The sequence below is a fragment of the Pundamilia nyererei genome, unplaced genomic scaffold (genome assembly GCF_000239375.1).
Source record: "Pundamilia nyererei isolate P.nyererei 1_Seehausen unplaced genomic scaffold, PunNye1.0 scaffold00004, whole genome shotgun sequence".
NCBI classification, from domain to species: domain Eukaryota; kingdom Metazoa; phylum Chordata; class Actinopteri; order Cichliformes; family Cichlidae; genus Pundamilia; species Pundamilia nyererei.
The window spans coordinates 2,230,659-2,252,855 of NW_005187405.1; the positions used below are offsets into that span (position 1 = coordinate 2,230,659).

At 41.4% G+C, this 22,197-nt stretch overlaps 2 protein-coding genes across 6 annotated transcripts; both read right to left on the reverse strand.

Annotated features, from left to right (window-relative positions):
- Positions 1 to 1,876: 1,876 nt before the first annotated feature.
- LOC102207732 (phosphatidylinositol 4-phosphate 5-kinase type-1 gamma-like) lies at positions 1,877 to 16,724 on the reverse strand. Of its 5 annotated transcripts, none has more exons than XM_005721119.1 (18): positions 16,367 to 16,724; positions 12,621 to 12,649; positions 12,389 to 12,478; positions 12,124 to 12,254; positions 11,919 to 12,036; positions 10,096 to 10,248; positions 9,362 to 9,661; positions 8,928 to 9,136; positions 8,768 to 8,851; positions 8,346 to 8,394; positions 8,097 to 8,181; positions 7,836 to 8,006; positions 6,833 to 6,989; positions 6,665 to 6,733; positions 6,018 to 6,573; positions 5,317 to 5,391; positions 3,455 to 3,541; positions 1,877 to 3,349 (listed from the first exon to the last, which is right to left on the reverse strand). In XM_005721119.1, the coding sequence occupies exons 1-18, from the start codon at positions 16,458 to 16,460 to the stop codon at positions 3,347 to 3,349; spliced, it is 2,460 nt and encodes an 819-aa protein (XP_005721176.1). In that variant the 5' UTR covers positions 16,461 to 16,724; the 3' UTR covers positions 1,877 to 3,346. The 5 variants fall into 5 exon arrangements, with proteins under 5 accessions (XP_005721176.1, XP_005721177.1, XP_005721178.1 ...); XM_005721120.2 differs by having other exon boundaries at positions 3,455 to 3,538; positions 16,367 to 16,723; XM_005721121.1 differs by lacking the exon at positions 5,317 to 5,391 and having other exon boundaries at positions 3,455 to 3,538.
- Positions 16,725 to 17,689: 965 nt separating this feature from the next.
- LOC102207447 (phospholipid hydroperoxide glutathione peroxidase, mitochondrial-like) lies at positions 17,690 to 21,442 on the reverse strand. Its single transcript, XM_013912478.1, has 7 exons — positions 21,316 to 21,442; positions 20,465 to 20,559; positions 20,227 to 20,371; positions 19,797 to 19,948; positions 18,891 to 18,915; positions 18,636 to 18,695; positions 17,690 to 18,265 (listed from the first exon to the last, which is right to left on the reverse strand). The coding sequence occupies exons 1-7, from the start codon at positions 21,379 to 21,381 to the stop codon at positions 18,233 to 18,235; spliced, it is 576 nt and encodes a 191-aa protein (XP_013767932.1). The 5' UTR covers positions 21,382 to 21,442; the 3' UTR covers positions 17,690 to 18,232.
- Between the last annotated feature and the right edge of the window lie 755 nt (positions 21,443 to 22,197).

Here is a 22,197-nt window from a genome sequence, read left to right on the forward strand (position 1 = left end):
TTTTTTACTCGCAAGTTTAACTATTACAAAAAAATGCCCAGTCACACCGCAACCTTAATTTAAACCTTGTTCTAACTTTAGCTCTAAAACCAGGTCTTAACTCTAAAACGGCTGCATTTGCTTAAGATGTGAAAAAATTTGAGCCAGCCAAAATGTTCTACCTTTCACAAAATTTCATCGCTCTGGGCACTCAAATCGCTTCTCGCTAAGATAGCTGCACATGTTTTCATTTTCTAAAATGTATTTTTGTCTTTGGTTTCTGTTAGGAAATGACTACAATCACACACCTAGCTGAGCAGTGCTTGAGAAAGCTGCAACCCACAGCCTGAACAGACAGTTTTTTTTAACAGGCACAATCACACACACGTTGAGCAAGTGTATCCTTGCAGCTGTCCTCTTTTGAAAAAAGTATCTCGATGATTGCCTGAGTGGACAGTTGTGAAATGTAGCTACAAAAACATGGCTTTAAACATGGAGTTAGTTGCACTTCTGGGTTTGTTAAAGAATATCCTTTTGGCTGAAAATCAGGAAGTAGGCATTAGATAGGATGGAGAGGGGGGAAAGGGTGTGTGTCTGTGTGTGTGTATATGCATGTGCACTGAAAGGTAGAAGGACAAAAAAGTGGAAAATCAAGAGAGGGACAATTTCATTCTCGGACAATTGGGCAGGTGGCTGCTGATCCTTGTCCATCACACATTCCATCAGTGCCCGACATGCCTGACTTGTCACCCTGACTGACATTCGCAACTCTGGCCCACACAAGCACGCAGCAATACAAGTGTACCTGCACCAGCAGTCAGCAAATTCACTGCACACTTGATTAGATTTACTCTGCACTTTATTTGTATTTTACTTTTCCTCAAAGCAAATGTGTTCACATGCTTACAAATTAAAGGAAAACTTGAACTCTGAGGCCCTTTTGCCGGCATGATTTAGGTCCACGTTTCCCCTTCGAGGAGAGAGACTGCTGAATCCAGCGATAAGCTTTATCCTGCAGCGAAACATTTCTTTCCAGTGACAGCAGTCTCTTCCGAGATGACGACGCTCCCATTCATGAGGCACGAGGGGTGGCTTGACGAGTGTAAAAATGATGTGAATCATATGCTTCAGCATTCACAGTCACCAGAACAACTTTGGCAGATTTCTGGATCTCTCCACCGCTATCATCGAAACACCAAATGACTGAGTATATTTTGTAAGGGTGCTGTGTCATCTCTCCAGTTGTGTTACAGACATTTAGAGAACCATTATTAAAACACCTTTATGCTGTTTTATCCTTTAATTTGTCCCCCATCTGTGTATAGGCTACACCCAAGTGCGTGCTGTAGTTCAGTATATTTCCTCAGTACTTTTTATTGCTTATAATTAGCATCACTCTGTCTTTCCTCTGTTCTCTGTTCATTATAATAGAAACCACTATGACCAGCATCACTTTATGCAGACTATCAGCTAAAATTTCTGGTGAGCTGTTTTGGTTGAAGCCCTATCTCTTTCGAATGGCGCCGCATTTATAGCAGTAAGTCCACTGGTGATTTATGAAAATAAATACATAAATACAATCTCCAGAAAAGCAGTCGAGATGTCATATCATTATGTTTGCATGCCTTGAAATGTCAGTGTGATGTGGAGGAGTGGGATGCGTGGCTTTAAATACAAGCCCCCCTTTTATCATCCATTAAAAACACAATAAAATGACCTATAAGCAGCTGATATTCTGGTATATGTCTTTATGCAATTTAATTCTACAGTTCAACTAAAAGGGGTGAGAAACACTGTGCGACGTTTCAGGCACTGAGAATTCCTTTTCTGAGACACTCTGGTGCCATCTAGTGGACAACTGGTTTGTGACCGTCATTTAGAAAACAACAACAACAAATTACACAATATAATTTAATTATATTTTACACAGTGATCAGCTACAAACACCGTCACCTACAACGAGGCAGGTTAACTTCAAATAATACAGTGATGTGGTGCAGTGCTGCTTATGGACACAGTCAGGGGGACAAACTTGCTTTAGCAAGCATCACAGTGTGTGGAAGAAGGATAGTACGGCGTGCCTTTTCTTGGATGCTTCAGTTCGTACTTTGTTTAATTTGGTAAATCTTGATTAATCTGGGGTGGCTGAAGACTCGGCCGATTCAACTCTTCTCGCGTAGCCAGCAGGCGTGCAGCTGCTTCGGACTTTCATGGCCTTGAACAGCGATAGCAACTTTTTGACAAACAAAAAATATTCGTTTCCCAGTCACATGTTATACGCATGCAAACACATGCACAGACAAAGACATAAGGGCACAGATGCATGTGGTACAGCACACACAGATCATCAACAATTTACAAAAGACCTTTTTTCTCATTTTTTCCCCTCTCTTGACCTCTTTGAATATGGAAAACAAGTAAGTGCTTGGCCGATTTCTTGTTTAAACTGCTATAAAACGCAGTTTCTCACAGTCGCATATGGATTTAAGAGTTTGTGTTCGTTACATATTATCAGAAAATATGAATAAACAACTGTTACGATTATACCTTAGTTAAAATCATAAGGCAATGTAAACAAAGCTTTCATCGTGAGATCAGAGTTTGTCGAGTGGACTGGAAGAGAGAGAACACTGCACGCACGACACCCACAACATCAACTGTGTTTGAGTGTGCTTTCGACCAACAGCTGACGACGAGATAATAAAACACACATAATTATAATAAAAAGACTTTAGCCACTGGTACACCGATAAAGTGCTAGGAATAAAGTTACACACAGCTTTGACATGCCTCTAGTGAAAAAGACAAATGGACACACAAATAAAGCATGAAGTTGTAAAGTCAGGTAGAGTCAAAAACAAAGAAGTACCATGTACAGTATGTCCATATTGCATAGCCAGAGCTGGAGAGAGTGATATCTGGACTATGTTGCTTCGCCTGCCTCCAGCCGGCAACCTGATTCTGGATAAGAGGCAGAAAATAAGCACGTGAAGGTTTGGTATCTCTGGAAACTTTGGGATCAACTCTAAAATTTATCATGTTGTGTTTGTTGCACAGAGAGCCCCGTTTTTATAACACTGAAAGCATTCACAGTGCCAGCGTGATACCTCCACTTGATATCAGTAAGATTGTCCTGGAGCTGATGCTTTAAAATGTTGCCTATAATACTGTAAGGTTTTTGATTGTTTCTTCAGCTCAGCTAAATACTTCCAAAAAAGTTCACTCCTTTGGTTTTTATTGGCAAAGCAAGCTCTCACATGCAGCTTGGCCAATCAGCGTGAACTCTTCGTAGCGTCCTGGTGGTTTCATCATTAAAGTCTCACAGATGACCTCTGGCTGCACCCGCCGATGCTGCCTCCTCTGTGAGTTACTGGAGAACGAGAAGATTAACATTAGAGAGGCTGGCAAAGCAAATGCGTCCACTCGTGTCTGTTCTGTGATTTAACTTTGACTCATGAATGAACCGTGCACCTACTGGTTCACTCTCCCCATCTGAGCCCCGTCTGGACTCTGAGCTGCAGTGCAGAGGAGAGTACGCCCAGCTCCGATCCTCCTGAGTCTGCTGTTACCAAACACAGCCGGCAGAGGGCAGCGCAAGAAGAAAGAAGAGCAGAGGACTTAACACTGATTTGGGAAACAGAGCTCTGCAGAGACAATCCCTATTCCCGGAACAGTTTAAAGCTGCAATGTGCAATTTTGCATGTTGTGGCTTCTGAAGGTGATGCATGTATAAACATTAAAATCAGAATCTGAAATAAAAGCCTCATCATCAGATCAAGCCATAGCCACTCTGTCCAAATCATGCAGATCAGCTTTAAGGGCGACTTCTCCAACTTCTCTATCATTTCAAAAGGGAAACTAGGTCTGTGTGAACTAGATGTTACTTCCCCTCTTTGTTGCTTGTAAATTATTTCGCTGCTGCTTTTTAAAGTCACAAATAATTTATGTAATATGGAAACTTAAAATGTTAGCGCCATGGTCATTTAATGCCTCAGAAAGGATGATTACATTCAAAGAGGTTCAAAGAAGCTTGAACATCACTAAAAGCACAAAGCAAGTACAAGTTACAGTCAATTAAATGTAGCACAAAAAGTAAGGACATTTGTGTTTGGTTGATTATTTCTTTGTTGTAACAAAGAACTGCTTCTTGCCAAGGATTTCCTGGTGGAAATCCTGTTTCTGCTGCCACACTTGTAAGGAAAATGCATTTGTGGGTCGAGGCCATGAAAAACTTGCCAAATCTTCTCTGCTAATGCCAAACAGCTTATTCTGCTGTTGACTCTTGTTTCGAGCCTCTGGTACCCCAGGTGCTGACAATCAATTGGCTGATTTGTGCCTGATTAGCAGCACCTGTGAGCATGGACCCTGTTGCAACGGTCAGTTGGCGTCTTCCCCCAGCGTGCCACATTTTACTGGTCTGGATGAGCTCCTTGATTGTATGTTCCACAAAACTAAGCTGCATTATTATTTGGAGTGAACCCAAGTGCGATCTCTAAATTGAAGGATACAGCCGATATCTGCACAGCTCCCACTGTCCCAAGAACATTAATAAAATCCTTTAAGACCCATCTCACCTTGGTCATTTATGGATCTGAAACATCTCGCTTCAGGCAGATGTTTCAGATCCATACTGACAAAAACAGACTAAGGAACAGCTTTGATCCCTCAGCCATCACCACGCTGAATGCTGCCAGATTTTAGACAATCAGATCCAATACCACTCTGATGTACAATGTTTACATTGTTGCAACACAATATCATGTTTACATATTAACAACTGCAGTTAACATTGGTATTTACATCAACACCAATTTTTTTTAATTTGTATTTTTATTTTATTCTTCATCTAGAGACCTCACTTTCATTGTCCAATGTTTCATTGTTACCACGGCAATATAGATTCTCACCCTGTCAGCACTTAGGAACCGTAGGCATGCCTTTGCCCTATAAATGTGGGACATTTTAAGGGGAAAAACTGGCTTTCCAATGGAATAAGATTTACTGCCAAAAAGCATTGTTACAACAATCAAATCATCAACCAAACACACATTTATCCTTACCTATTGTACTACGTTCATTTAGAGGTCCAGAAACCTACACGTTCCAACTGATCTTTACTGCCAACAAGCTACATGACATGCAGTTTTATATGCAGCGCCCTTTCTTGTGACATCCGCATGAAATAAATCATAGGAACCAGACTTTATTTTACCTTCAAAGATCATTAAGTAGCTATGTGTGCAACAGGCCCAATGGAACAGTTACTACCAGTGTAGTCTAGTGTGTACAAACATCACCTGGACTAATGCACAGCTAACTACTTTGATGGTGACTTACATTGTAACTTGAACTAGAGTTTAGCTTACGACGGCCAAGAACTGGAGAGTACACCCAATATCTGCCATCTGCATACTGATGGATGGACACACACACACACACACGGACACACACATGAAAATGAAGTGATCTGAGCATAAAATTATATGGAAAAATAATATGCATGAGAATATAGAAGGAGTTATAAGAGAAACATAAAGCAGAAAATGTGGAATGAATGGAAGAATGCAGCAAAGACAAACAAAATCCCACAAAGGATAGAGCTGTGGAGAGCTGTGAGTGAAGCTGAGAGGAGGAATGACTGCAGATCAGCAGCTAAGAATCATGCTGTGCAGAAAAGGCAACAATCAAAAAGCATGGACGGTGGCTCCTGGCAGCCTCATGCTTCAGTTGAAATAAAGCATTTTGAAAAGCAGGAGCATTTCCTATAGTGCGTGCAAACAGATAGAGCCCCCTCTCCCCCCCTCACCATCACAACTCTACCACGCTGTCCTGACTGGGCCACTGCAAAAGACCCAGCAGATCAAAGACAAACATCAGATAAAATCATCTTTACTCCCTGAAAATGGATTTTCTCATAAATCAGCTGTATGATCATTGTGGTTTGTTTTACCTCCTTTAAACTGGTTAGTATCTAGTGTGGAATATTTTCTGCAAAACAAGAACCAGAAGAATTGGAGTGCGAAAACAGGGGAACTTACAAAGTATATGTCGGAAACCTGCACCTCTCCATCCAGTGAGTCGTGGCTGCTGGAGACAGACAGCTGATTGCGCGACGTACGTGGTGACTGCTGACACACCTGGGGGCTTTGAGGGACAGAGGAGGGGGGCGTCGATGGCAGGTGGTGAGAGGAGTTGTGGGAGTAGGAGTGAGAGGATGCCGGACAGATGGGGGTGAATGCTGATGCAGGAGGAAGGGTGGAGCTGTTTGGACCTGTGGATCGTGCAGCAGAATGACAGACTGGAGAAGAAAGGCTTAAAGACTGAGCAGAAGCAGGAGATGTGAGTGGCTTGGTGGACGGACGGATTGATGAAGTAAGTGTGGAGGATGAATACCCGCTGCACTGAGAGGTGGTGGAGGAGGAGGACACAAAGGAAGGAGGAAGGCTGGGTGATGAATACTGAGAGCAGGGGTTAACAGAAGGAGGAGTGGATGACATAGATGATGCAGTGACAGGAAGCAGAGGATCAGCTGCTGGATGGCTGGATGTGGGGATTTCTGTCATCTGTGTGAGCTCCGTGCTCTTTGGGATTTTACTGCATTAACCAAGACATAGAACAATGTTAGAATACCACATATGAATAAATGGAAACCATCCTGGGATTTTCGCACTGCATATGCATCTACCTGAGCTCCACCTCCACTGTTATGGTGTCCTGGCGTTCACCGTGAACCTCAACTATCTCTTTTTGTGACCTGAAAGCAGACAGAAGCACAGAGCAAGCATGACCGTGGAAGAACAATATCATAAGAGCAGATTAGATATAACATTTTATATTCATCAGATATTCTCACCTGGAAATGTTTGGTGAAAGCATTTGCCTCCTGTAGCGAGGGTGCTCAGGTGTATCGAATGGGGTGGTGGGTAGGGAGTTGTTTGATGACAGAGTGGTAGCGATAGATGCTGTGGTGGCATCTTCAAATGAAGGAGGGGTGCAGGGCGGTTCCTTCCCTGAGGGGCATAGTTAAGTAAGAGATCATGAGCTGTGTGCGCAAGAGAGATGAAAAAATGAACAGGACATAAATTCTTTAAGAAACAGAGCACACTAACATTAAAGGTGCATCTCAGGAGGCTGTACCACAGAACAAAGATCTATCTGAGTGTACGACACTGCGCTGCACTCTTCTCTGAACCTCTGATATCTGAACTCTGCCATATGCTTGCAGTGGTCCTTAAACTCAGTTACCTGTGCAAAATTCAAATTTAATTGTCTTCTTACATTCTTGCTCTTACAGGTCTTAGAAAGTTTACAAATGCTCCCTTTTTTACTGAAGTAATATCCATCTGGTATTGTTGTGCACACCTCATATTATTCCCTTCCTGTGTCATCTAGTATTGATTTGTTACTTTTACTTATACTTTGTTTCTGATGCTGCTATGCTGCTGCTTCATCACTGCACGTTAATAATAAACAATAATGTTTGATTTATTTTACTTAAAGGGAAAAGGAGCGCTCAGCTGCAGAAAATAGAGGACGTCAGTGTCAAGGTTAGTAATCGCGTTGCTGTATTAGCTTTTAACTTGGTGTAAAAACAACAACAACAAAGTAGACGTAAGCTTTCTTAAGGAACTTCCTAACACACAAATCACAACAGTAGTTCCGTCAAGGTGCTTTAGACTGTAAGGTAAAGGTAAAGCCCCTAATGAGCAAGCGGTTTAGCGACAATGGGAAGGAAAAACTCCCTTCTACCAGAAAGAAAGAAAACCCTTAAAGGAAACCTTTGTGCACCCTGTGGGAAATATTTCTCTGTTCTTATCAAGTCACTTTTTTCCATTAAAGCTTAGAAAAGGTCATACCATTGTCCTCCAGCATGGGGAAACTGCGAGCTCCTCTTAGGTTCTCCAAGTTGTCCAAGTTTTCTGGCCTGTCATCAGTCAGTGAAGGACGCTGCCCCATCGAGCTGGCTCCTGCACTGGACTTGGACATTAGAACCCCTCGTCCTCTCTTGGATGGAGACGATCGCAGCGCTGTAAATTCAGCAGACGGATTACTTGGACTCGTTCCCTTTATTAGGACCAGAGGAAACACTACAAACTGCGACCTGTGCACGAACTCACAGCAACTCTTCTTGAACACAACTGTGCTACAGAACTTGTAGAACCTCTCAGCATAGAAGCTCGGTCTGTGAACCGACACAGTGTCCTGTGGGAGAATACAGGTCCCAATAAAGAAAGAGTGAAGATAAAATATATAAACATTTTCTATCCTTAATATATGCCGTAAAACAAAAAACAAGATATGGTTTAGACTGGTCTGTTGGGCTTGGATTCAAACTATTACATAACAGTTACATAAAAGATACTCACTCCATCATGGATGAGGGACTTCCAGGAATGCTCCAGTTTCTTGATCAGCCTGCCAGATGGAAAAATTCAATTATTTATTAGGTGCCGCACATATCTAGCAGTTTACTGCTAAATCAGTGGCTAATATTGCCGACATAAAGCAATCTTCCCAAATAAAAAGAAAAATAGAAATCAACCTTTATGTAGATCCTCATTCCTTCCACCTGCATATTATTATTAAATGATTTTGCAGCTATTTAAAATATGACATGTTTGATGACATAAGTAGTTCCCAGTAAAAAACTAAGGGTTTGAGTATAACAGTGCATTTTTTCTTAATAATCCTCCCAGAACGGTGCTACTTCTGCACCCAACTAAGCCTTAGTTGTTGCGTTTTCTTCAGTGGCACACTGTCTCACAAGTAGCACACACTGATCACCTACCTGTAGGACTGCAGAATGTCAATGATTCCAATGAACAGCAGGAGGCGCTCCCCTTTAGCACCCATAGCTGGAATGCCACCCATACTAAAGAGAGCAGAAAAGTTACCGTGTGCATATTTGAGGTGAGGATGAAGAGAGGCTTTTTGAAGTGCTGTCTTACGTGTCATCCTGCTCCAGAGTGTCCCTGCATGTGGAGCCTCCCTGTATTGACTCCATGGCACTGGAATACAAGGATCTCTGCCCTGCGGGCCTCTTTTCATCCCCTCCTTTGATGGGTGAGCCCTGAGACTGACGCTCTCTCTCTGCTTGGGTCTTGTTGTGGACCCCAAGCAGCAAACTGTAGTCCATAATCTTAAAACTCTCCAGAACCTGATGTAAAACACATAAAATGCAATAAATATTTTTGAGGAAAACTATGAATATTTGAGTATGGAATTAATGTTAGAGCCTTTTAAGCTTTTTTTTTTCTGCTTTCCTCAAATTCTTTCATGAACTACCAGGAAGATGTGTGGTTGGCTTGGCTGCTAGATGCACAGTGTTAATCTACTTTTACAAAGACCAGTTTATCCAGCTCCTTTCTATTCGCCCTCTTACCAGGCAGTCTCTTTGCAGCGTTTTGACCAGAGCGCCGTATGTGTCCTGGTCCAGTGTGAGGCCTTCAGGAATATCACTCAGAAAGTCCAGGTCTTTAAAAGTGGGTTTGGACTTCTCTCTTTCCTTCTTGGATGCTCGCCGCTTGTATGTTGAGCCCTTTAAGTCGAACTTGAGGTGCATGCGCACGGAGCGTGGTAGAATATTGTTCATCACAACCACTCTGATGTTCTTTCCTCCACACTGGACACAGTAGAGGCCAAAAAACTTTGGCAGTAAAGTCCGGGGGTTCTGGTTCAAGTTCTGGAGAGGGATTTATAGAGGGAGGGAGAGAGGCGCAGGGAAGAAAATGTGGCACATTAGTGGTTCATTTTGGTTGCAATCTGTGGCTTCCACCCCATTTCAGTACCATGCACATGCGAAACAGCGTGACTCAACACCAGGCCTCAGCTCATGCTTGTGTTTCTCCACCGTGTCCGTGCTTCACCAATTAAGGAGTACCCAGCCTAACTCCGTGCTCTCACCTATCACAACACCACCACCTGCTGACATCACCGCTAACCTGGGCCAACCGCGGAGGTTTGGATTAAGAGGATAAAGGTGACTCGAAGTTTCTGTGGCATGTGCAGTTCAAACCCAACGCAAGATTTCATTCTCCAACTCCTAACATATTATCACACTTATGGAAATCATTCATTTTACTTTCCCAAAATGATTCTAATGGATGAGATACTCACCATGTAGTATCCAGGGAGCAATTTCTGCAGAAACTCAGCCTCTTTGTGCAGCACAGTTTTGATGATAAACTCATCATCACGGGTCACGTAGAAAATTGAGCCACTAGCTCCTGGATTTGACAGCTCAATCAGTGGCTCATTACACAGAGAATACTAGACAGAAGCACAGATAAGACACAGAGTACAATTTAACCTCAATTCAAACAGTCTGACTTTACGATCTCTGGAAACATGTTTTTAACATGCAAATGCTACAAAAGCAAACTAATTCATTAATTTCATATTATGCTTGTGTCACCTGTTTTGACAGAATAATTAGATAGTCAGAAGTTCGTACAATATTCATTATGTCTTTCTTGGGTGGCTGCATAGCTTTGCTCATGTTTGAGCCACTAGAGCTTTCCACCATCCAACCAAAGGACTAATGCATCTACCCACTCACTCGACATTACTCATCAGCACAAAAAAGAAACTATGTGTGTATAGACTGTTGAGATTACTACAAATTAATGCTGTATTAGTCACTCAAATGAACTTACTATCTTTACTGTTGCATTCATTTATCTTATGAAAGTGTACAGAAAGCAGGGATGATGTCTTACCAAAGCTCGTTAAGCTTTAGCCTAATGGAGGCATTCCAGTAGCATCAGCAAACTTCTCACTATATCTGACATCTGAGGTATTTGAGGTAATTCTCTGGTTGGAGGCTGGAGAAATGAGCTGAGAGGTAAGCGCGTACCCTTTGATTGTAGCTAATTTGCCTCACATAGGAAGGCAATTTTCTATGGCTTAGCTGACAAAATGCAATTATCTCATTACTCCACCCCTCCACCGGCAGCACAAACACATGCAGACACAAAAACAAACCGCTCTAAACGTCTGCTGCCACTACTTGGAATTTTAAAAGGAAGGCTTTAGTCAGCTAATCTCCCTCTGGCACAGGTAGAGTGTGAGCTTAAATGTGCTGCTGAGAACACGCTATGTCACCTCATGTGCACATGCACAGTGTGTGAATGGTCGTGCAACTGAGAACTGTGATCTTGACCTTGACCTTGACCTTGGGCATGATTTGAGTGGAAACTCATTAGGTTATCATTGTGTGCAAGTTTCACTGAAATCTGACCAATGCTTTAGGGAGAAGAGTAATTCTTGTAAAAATGTAAAGGTGCTCACAGCACAGCAACTATTACTTTAACCTTGAGCACAACACGGGTGAAGATCATTATGTGTAAGTTTTAATATACTCCGACTAATACTCCAGGATGAGGACTGATATTTAAATTGTGGATGGACACATGATGGGCGCCTTGCCGTGTCACATGATCATCTGAGTTAAAAATATTGCGTCATGTCTAATAACTGGTGGAAATGATATTGACATACTGCTTTTCCCACAATGTTCCTACTATGCAAATATAATTCCAGCTAAATATTGACAAATAGGAGGTCTTGGGAAGGATTATATAGTTTGAGAGAGAACAGTTAAATTACAGTGAAATACTCGGAATCAAGTCACACATTTCAGTCAGGATGACTTTGGAGGTGGGTTACAAAGTGGCTTGCAGAGACAGTGACAATTGTAGGCAGGCTAATGCAACTTAAATAATGTGCTTTATATGAGATTTTCCACTAGGATGTGTAGAAGGATATTAGCTGATGAATTGAGACTGATGGCTAAGCTATGCTATGCTATCTTTAGTTTATGAAAATCTTCACTGCTCATCCCATGTGTAAAGGAATAACAGTTTAGTTACACTGTAATTTAGATGATACTTAAATACACTGAGTGCATTGTGAGTCATCAGAGAAAATAAGTATCTCACCAGGTAATCATCCGGTCGGATCCCAAAAAGCTCTCTGAAGTAGCGGAAGGCCACAGGGGCGTAGGTTTTAAACCTGAAGTCTGGGAAGTGGTGGGCTGGTGTGAGGTTACTGCCTTCGCTGTATGGAGTAAAGTGCGACAACAGAAAGAGGATAAGAAGCAATATCTCATGGAAATTGTATGCACATCTACTGATATGAATGTACCTGGGGAAGAAGATGCTTTCAACCACGTAGAAGTCCTGCATGAGCACATCTCTCTCGGGCTTGGAGCTGAGGTTGCCAACAGTATATCCGATACCCAACTGGATGGCACCTTTCAAAGCAGAGGAGGTTGTCTGGAGGCGGACAACAAAGAAAAGAGCAACAGACCAAGGTGTGGGTGGCAAACAGTTGAAATCGTGATGCCACGAAAACCTACAAACAGTATTAAGAGGCAAACAGGCAAAAAAAAGAACAATAAAAGAAAAACCTTCTTGTAAGTCGTCTCTCCAGAGGCATCGACCCTCCTGTGGCCAATCTTCTTCTCATGCCCTTGGCTTGATCCGAATGGGGACGGCATCTGTCACAGATAATGTGTATTATTCCCATGAAAGTTACAATGAAATGAACTATTCAAGCAACAAATAGATGAGAGAACAGATCGAGCAGATGCAAGACACAGAGACAGGTGAGGGGTGTAGAATGTGAAGCAACAATGGCACCTCTGTTATTTGAGCCTTCCTGCTTGAATCTGTGGACAGAAAGAAGGAGAAAAATGTTTAGCTGTAAACTCTTCACACTTCCCTCACTCAGTGCCCACATCTGTACATTACTCAGCATGAGTGAGTGTGCAGATGTAGCTTTAATATCAAGCTAAATAATTAGCCCCAAATTAGACTGAAAGCACACGTCAAATATCCCAAAGTGAAAGAAACAACCAGACTCATTCTGTGGATGCTCAGGATCCTAGTTCAGAGTAGCAACATAGATTATGAGCACTACATGATAGTATGCAACATCAGCTCAAACTTTCTTAATTTTGTAGGTTTTAACTCGAAAAACTTTATCTGCAGAGCTTGAAAAAGCCAGTACAGCAGCATTATCATTAGCATTCTGTTCCACATTCCTTGGCTCAGGGTCATTTCATTTTAGTTCATTTAAAAATGGAAATGTTCAAACGCTACTTCTGCAGCATTTATTAATCTTGCCAAGTAAATTGGTGTTTAAACTCACCGCAAAAGAGTTTAGTCTCTACAAGTTAAAAATTGTTTGATAATCCAGAAAGAAAAACAAGATACTGGATGCAGTGAAACTGACATCCAACAGTCAGGCTGCTGCAGCGTACCGTCTGTGTTTTCTATTCCTGGATCAGTGAGATTTGTAGAGAGAAGGTAAAAACTCTATTGGATTGACTTCCTTCTTAATCTGAGTGCTGCCATTGGCCGAGGTGTCCAGATCACATCACCGACCAATCACATGCAAGGATTAGGAAAAAATCTTTCCAAGCGGCAGGAAGGACGCAACTAGGCTGTGTTTGTATGTATTTAATAGGATGAGAGAGCAGGAAGCAACTTCATGGTAACTTTCATGCTGTATGAGAGTCAAGGTTAACAAAACATTGCTGAGATAATGCACGAGAAAGCCATGTTAAAGTACACAGCAGACACTGTAGCAGATGTTGCTGTCAGTTAATCATAACAGAGCAGTTTGCTGATCACATAATTTGCAAGTATGATCTCAACTGTCATAAACTTAAACTAACATGCAGAATATTTGATTTAACAAAAGTATGGGTAGCACACAGTCCTCCAAGGCCATTAATACAAGTGTATTCTCCTCTTACCGACTCTTTGCTTCAAAATAGCAGCTGTTCACTATCTCAGTGGGGCGTTTGCTGAGTAGCTCTAAAGACAATGCACAGCTGAGGCTCCCATGAGTGTCATTAGTTTTGCATGTGTTTGCTCATGAGTACAATGTTCCTGGGTTACAGTTACAGGATGCTAACAGTTAATGGAGTTCATCTTTTAATGGCAATTGTTAGGACCAGAGCTAGAGAAAGATTTTTAAAACTGACACTAATATTTGACAGTTTAGAAATCCAATATATCAGCAATTATTTTCTTCTTTCCAACACATGAAACATAAATAGATCTCTCCAACATTTATTATGTGCAGTTACTTATGAGTTCTTGTTAAGATGATATGACAACACAGTGTAAAAATAATCTTGTTAGTGTATTACTTGTTTATGCTCAGCTCAGGTACCAACAGGAAAGTGCAAAGTGCCCTCTGGTGGACAAACTATGCAACATAACCACTCATAACACAGATGAGCGGTGTTTCTTCCCTCTCTTCTTTGCCTTTGTAACCATAGTTACTCCACTAGCATTTATTTTTGGTCACATGCCATTTGTGTAACTTTTGCTGTTGATTTATAATGCACATCAGGTTTTATAATACAATTTTATGGTTTTTCATTATTAAGTTTATTAATTACTATTTATCTCAACATACCTATTGCAAAGTAATTTTGGTTCCTACCTTGCAGTGTTTGTGGTGGGATTGTTTTTAGAGTGCAAGATTTTGTGTGTCAGGGAGACAACAGAGAAAAAATTGGAGTACACACTGTTCTGTTGGTATTTACTATAGAATATATTTTTAAGAGAAACTAAAGCCTGCCATAAACCCACAGCAACAGCCAAAGAGATTGGAGGACACTACCACGACCGTGACACTTTTAAAATGTGTATTTTTCTGATATAATAAATACCAGGATCAATATATTGAAGAATAGAGCATATCGGCTGGTCCATCGCCCCACAAATATATTGGTCAGGCACTAAGTTCAAAGCCTAAAAGGTGAACTGTGTAGTGTCAGTGAAAATGTGAGGGGATCACCAAAGGTGTTCATCCTCCGGAAACAATTATTGGTCATTACAATCAATCCAATATGTGTTAGACAAACTGACTGATTACAACTTGACATCACCATAGGTAAAATCGAAAATGCTCAATAATTCTTTTGCACACACACACAAAAAAAACATTATTTTACCACATGGTGCGCACGATTGCACAAACAAAACTAAGTGGATGATGAAGAATTAAATGATTTCTTTGAGGGGAGGTTAAGCGGACTGTTTTGAGTGGCAATGGGGCAAAAAGTTCTGCCTTTTGTCAGGATGTATGCACCTGTAGACTGCAGATTAGTACTGCAACAAAGCCTCTCAGGCAAAACAATGAGAAGGAGTATCCTGGGGTGGACGTGCACACAAAGAGTCTCTGTGGGATTAGGGTCAGGCTAGAATAACGTGTCACTGAGCTGCAAGCAATAAACAGGACAAACCCCACTGGGTCATCTGAGATTAGTATGTGGGTGACAGGCCACCTGTAAGATGAATTTACTTTGAATGTGTAATAAAAGAGTTTAAAGGACATGTGCAGTAACTGAGAGCTCACTGAGGTATTCTTGTTATGACATATTTTGTGTCAGTGTTGAGAGAAATATGCCTTAAGGGCTGTGCGTTTGATGGCAAAGAGGATTATAGCTTTTCTTTATCAGCTGGGGGGAAGAAATGGTGGCCTGTTGCTGTGACATTAATGTGAAACTAGACACGGGGGTAGATTTTGAAGCTCTTTGCATTCAGATATATTTTGTGAACCGCTTACGCCTGAGCATGCACAGAAAGGAAATTTGCTGCAAAATTAAATAACAAAATTAAAATGCCATGGCATGCTCTGTGGTATGTGAAGCAGTGGTGTCCACAGCAATGCCTGAAAATGATATGCATTTAAGAGATTACTGTGTGATTTGTTTTAATTCCACAAGAGATTACATGAGCCACTCTCCAGATATAGCTCGGAAGAGGACCAGACAGATGGCAAGAATTATGAGGACGGAGAGAAGCGGAGGAGAATAAAATGACACCTGACAGAGACCGAGAGAGCACACAACGTTTACCAATGGATGCTCAACAGCTCACGGTGTGTTTGTCAGCCTGTTAATGATGATGCACATACAAATGACTGCTGTCGTGTGTTTGCCATGCAAGTAAACACTTCCACGTACTCATTTGGGAAAATTAACTTTCATCTCAGCTCAGCTTTATTTGGTCTTGTGGGAATGTGTGGACACATCCCTAATGTGCACCTTGTGCTGGTGCCAGCCTGCGGTGAGTCAGTGGCATTTAAAAAAACACAGTGACTTCAATCTTGAGTTATTCAACCCACCAATCTATTGTTTAGTCCCACACTTTAGTGGGATTACCCTGGGCTACTACTCTGTGGATCTGTTTTGGTGTGATTTTCTCGTCTGTACCTAGCTGTGTCCACGCACTGTTTGCAGGGTAGGATGCAGCCCAGCTATGCCCAACTTCCCGGGTTAGATCAGCTTTCATAGGCGGCGGCTATTAATAAAACCGCCACCAAAAATGATGGCCGTTTGACAATTTCACTAAAACATACGAACCAGGGTCCCCGAATTCAAGCTGCATAGATGGGCCAGCGGCCGCTGCCTCGCTCGGGCTGCCGTCATCCCCGGTTCCCGCAGTCCCCGCTTCCATCTCCCGGACGGTTCCTGATCACGATGCGCAGCCGCGTCCTTCCTCAGCGGGAACCAGATGTTGCTGGATGCAGAACCCCGGTCCGATGTTTATTGCTATAAATGCCCACCACATAACTCCACGGATGCAGGTTTTATCGCTGTGGAAGTGTAGCGGCGCGGACATGCTCAGTGCCAGCGGTGCCGATCATCTCTGCCGCTGTTCTGCGTCATCGTCATTATCACGCACCGGGTAGGGCGCGTGCCACTACAGCGTGAGCCCGCAGCTCTCAGCAAAGTAACAGCAGGCCGGGATACACTGGAGGGCAACGATAGGCCTGTACGTGTGAGTAAGAAGGTGCTGCTTCAAACTTAGAAAAGTAAGAAGCTTCTGTAAATATAAGGACGTTGAAACAATGGCGCAGAAAGCTGCATTTGGTCACAAGGAAAAAACAACAACACACGAACTCTAAAGAGTTGGATGTATTGGTGCATATTAAAGGGCTGGTATGATGCAAGGATGCCAGTGGTTACACTGTTATGCAATAAAGAGGATGTATGTTGTGTTACAAGACACCGGTGGCCAACAAAATATCCACAATAACACAACCTATTTATTCATTCATTATCGCTTCTAAACAATTCGTTTTCACAAGTATTTTAGAGACATGCAAGTTGGAGGGTGGATTGACTTTATTCTCAAAATGAATACTAGTTTTTTTTTTCTTAATGTGGCCCTAACACTCTGTTATACTGTTTATCTGCTGTAGAGCACTTTTAAGGTCTGCCACTTCTTTTGGCTTCCACTTGACCAGTTTCCACAAATTTCTTACACTGAACACCATGCCGGTAAACACGTTTTTTTAATTTTTAGGAATGACCTCACTGGTGAAAAACAAAAAACTATTTCATGTATTTCAAGCTCTGGGATTTTGCATAGATTCAACCAAAAAAAATAAGAAAACAAAACTGGATCTTTGTTTAGTTTTCTGTTATGTGTAGACAACACAGGTTGATGAATCATACTTAAATAATTCATAGATCAGTGTGAAGTTGCTTAACAAACAAGCATTCCTCTAAAAATGGTCAAGGACTGGACTGAAAATGACAGAACAAAACAAAAACCCAAAACAAACAAACAAACAAACAAACAAAAACAAGGCCTTGAGAACTATATGGAAAAATGTGTTAAAAAATGCTGTGTGGTTCAAAGCTTTTACTTACTCTATCAGAAATAAACAGACACTTCTAGCACTTTAGAATTACCATCATTTACTTCTGTTGTGCAGGTGCATAAGCAACACATCAACACAATATTCACAACTACATTTATTTTCTAATTTCATTATATAAGCCATGATTTTCAGGTACAACATTGGGCCCTTTGTCGTTTTAAGTGCAAACAATAATATCAGTAGCTATGCAGAAATCTATTAAATTTATTGCCTTCGGTGTTTTCACATAAAACTGACAAAGACACATAAACAAACTTGTCAAAGTGACATTCAGAACAGAGGGTATTTGTATTGGACTAAAAAAAGTAATGGCTGTTTGAAGTATGCTGTGAAGTGGCTCTACTTTGGTTAACCAGTGGATGTTCTCTCTTATGGTCATACGAGGTTTAGTGTGAGTGGGCTCTGGAGATAAGTTGCACGCAAGGGATTATCAGGCCATGCCCCACCCAGTGCTGGGTTTACAGGCAGGCCGTCACTGGTTCAGGCACACAGACACAACCCTGAAGTCCATAAGAGAGGTCAAAGGTGAAATAAACACATGGGAGATGAGACTGTATTATTACAGGTACGTGGGCAGGTCTTTCTCCACCACCTGCACAGAGAAACAAATGCAAATGTTACTACGGCAGAGTTGAAGAATAACAGCAAATACTACATATAACACACAGATAAGTGTACTGGGCAGACCAGATGGTTACAGAGCTGGGATGCTGAGTGATGAGACGCACTGTGCAAAAGTCACAAACAACCTACTGTCTCAAAATCTGAAGAGTTTCAGTCGTCCTCTGACATTAACATCAGCATAGAAACTGCACAGGGCCTCTTTGCCCATATATTAACAGAAATTACTAGAATATGCACACAGAGGTTGAAAGCGTCTTATACCCCACATCCTTCAAAAGGTGCTGTATTCTAGAGAACGCACAAGTATATACTGGAGAAAAAGTGTGGTTGCGGCTTACACTGGGATCATCGGTTGGGCCATATCTCTTCACTACTTGTCCTTCTCTATTTATAAGAAACTGGTGAGAAATAAGAGCAATGAAAAGCATTAATTTTCAAATGCAGTTGTAGTTAAAAACAACAACCCCCCCCCCCCAAAAAAACAAAAACAAAAAACAAACAAAAAAACCCCACAAAAAACAAAAAAAAACAAAACAGCATTAAGTACTGAAGAGCATTGCAGTTCTGAGTTCTGATTGTATTAGCTTAGTTACCTTTGTGAAGTTCCATTTGATGTTGCTGTTGGAAAAAAAAGAAAGTACAAATGAAAACCATACTGCAAACATCAAGTCTGTTGTTTATTTAAAGTGGAATTCTGTGGGTTTACACTGATGTGCAGATTTTGCTGTTTTTTGGCTACACCACCTTTTATCCTACTCCCAGTTAAAACATACAAAAAAAAAATCAATAATTATGCAAATCCCTGTATATGACAATTAGATTCCTACCCGCAGATGTGAGTAATGAGGATATTCTGCATATAACAAACAATAGTTGACATTTTGCATAGCAACACGATTCACGATCCTTATTTTGCCCCTGATACTTTATGCATTTTACTGTATGATTTCTTTGCCTGCTGTTATGTGAATTGTGTTCTTTATTGGAAGGAAAATGTACAAAACTCAGTCAAAAGAAAACAAAAAAACAAAACAGGGTTTTGACGTCCCTTGTTGAGTTCATCTACAACGCAGCAAAGTGTAGACAGTGCAAGAAATGAAATCATGTAAACGTCTTTCTACAAACTCAGCAGAAAACGACAAGAAGCAGGGAGGATGAAGGCAGTGGGATTAAGAGCAACTCCCATTTTAGGGTAAAATGACATCATGCCTGCCTGCTGTTTCAACACCATGTGGAACATTATAATAGTTACAAAATACTTTAAACTCAGTCTGTTCCATGGCTACAATTTTAAGCTACCACACTTGAAACTGTGTAGAAACACAGAATTTGTATTTATCCATGACCAGAATTTCAGTCAGACTTCACTTATGAGATTACAGGTGACACAGGAAGGTTTTGTTGCAGGAGGACATGAATGATACGACATTAACATTGTCACTGTATACTATTAAAAGACAGACATATTGCCAAGAAAACAGAAACATAGAATAACTTACTTTCCCAGGGTTCCCTTGCCTTTGGGCTGAGCCTTCATCCACTTCCACAGAGGGTGAGCATTGTCTCCATTCACCTCAATCTTACTGAAGAGATCAAACTCAGCATTGTAACCTTTGGCAAACTCTTTAATTTCTGCTTCTGTCCCTGGTTCCTGAATGCCACAAAAACAACAAACAACTACTAAATTAAGCTAGAAAATGTTAGCATGCACAGATATAAATATAACCAATTGGAAAATAGATCCAAAGTATGCAACAGTCTAGCACGCATGTTTGGTACAGAGTGCAAATCAATTAGTACGGTCTCCTCTCTGCCAGCCCACTTTATTCACACAGAACAGTGAAATTAACTCGTGTTGCATTTATGGCCACATAAATAATTTGTTTGAGAAAGCACAAAATAAAGGCAGCTGGAGTTTATCCACCTTACCTGTCCTCCAAACTGGTTGCATGGGAATCCCAGGATGCGTAAACCTTTCTCAGCATAGGAGGCGTGCATTCCCGCTAGCTGAGTGTAGTTTACCCTGGTCTTCCCTCATTTAGAGGCTACGTTTACGATTATGCACACATACCCTCTGGCGAAATAGAGCACAAAGTGAGGTTAAAATGCTAATTTCAAGCATTAACTACTGGTGCCAAGTGGTTGATTGTGTTAATATTACTTTTACCTGTATTTCTCCAGAGACACCTCATCCCCGTCTATGTCCTTGGCAGAAAACTCATAGATGGACTTGGCACTGTGCCAGTCTCCCACCTGAGCACACTGCACAGAGGTGAAGAAAGGAAAGTGTGCATGAGTGAGGCTGTGTGGTTAAGTAACAGCGGAGGATGGGTTTATTATAGGGCCTAAGAGAAACCAAGTTAGTCAGTGTTCTCAATGATAGGTGCCCTTTGGCCCATCTGTGTCACCATTCACGTCTCCGCCCATCAGTTTCTACACATAACAAGTTTAATCTGTAAAGGAAACATTTCGTACCTTTACACAAGCCTGCCACTAATAAGCAGAGGAGGGGGTGAGGGGTGGGAAGCTGATTAAAACAAATGTCTCCAGTCAGCCTTCGTTTTAATTCCCAATAGCAGCTTTAATCGGTCTAAATGAGGAAATAAAGCGATTACACAAAAACACGGACTCTCTCTGATGTTAGCTTACATCACCTAGCTCTCTTATCACCGGGAATGACTAGCAATTTTAGAGGTGTTTTTAATCTTCATACAGACAACCCAAGCATTGTAGCGTCACAAAATACATCTATTATAAGCTCGAACAGAGTCCGCTGTGTGCAGCGACTGAGGCTGAACTGTTAAATAGCGCCCCTGGCCTGGTCCGCTATAAACGGGTTTAAGCTAGCGTTAGCAGCTGCAGCAACACAAACATCGGATCCATTTATCTGTTGCACTGCGGTCTAAAAATAGCCACACTTAATGTTTTACAGCGGATATAAGAAGACATATTCGCGTTTTTTAGACTCCTGGCAATATAAAGCAGGGGACAGGTTTTATCTGTGCTATGTCCACTTACCATACTTCTCACTACTCCTCTGCTCCCTACCACACTCAAGACTGCGGACGATCTCCACAGCCACATGGTGGGCACACTGATCACGTTACCTTTTCGGCCCTCCGGCTCCGCCCACAAAAAGCCTAGCAAAGGGGTTGGTGTTACATGGGATCAACTGTGATTTTGTAAGCACAGAATATCCTGCGTAAAATCATCCAAATACAGAGCCCTAACAAGCGACTGCAGCAGCTTCCTTCTCGATGCGTCTTTGAGTGCATTGCACCCATTACAGCGTTATGGCTTGTAAAGTAGACTTTTTTTTTAATTAATCAAAGTTAATTAAGTCTTACAGGGCAACATTACTCAAATGGACCTGATATTTAGAATAACATCCATAATATTCCTCACCCTTTTTCTTCCTCTTCTTTTTTTCGTCCTTTTGTAAATGAAACCAAAAGTTTCAGTTTTACATTTCTGTATTAATGTGGGGTCTTTACCTTACTATAAAGTGTGTAGAGTCGACTGCTGTTGTATTTTGGCGCTATATAAATAAAATAAAATTGAACATTTTCATCTTAAGATTGTCATTTTAGTATTCCCTTGAACAAATTAATTGAAATTGCATCATCCCCAGTTTTCCTCGACTGGAGTTTGTTTCTAAAAGAAATACTGGCAACTGCCAATGCTCCCCCTCAGGTAGACACACAATTTTATTAATTTGTCACCATGGGTGACCTCTTTCTTGAGTTACCACATTCATTTTCAGAGTTTCAGAGGAATTGACCTCTGACCTTGACTTTGACATTTTGAATATAGTATCCATTTGATATAGGGCTGAACGATTATGGAAAATAATCTAATTGCGATTTTTTGCCCCAATATTGCGATTGCGATGCGATATGC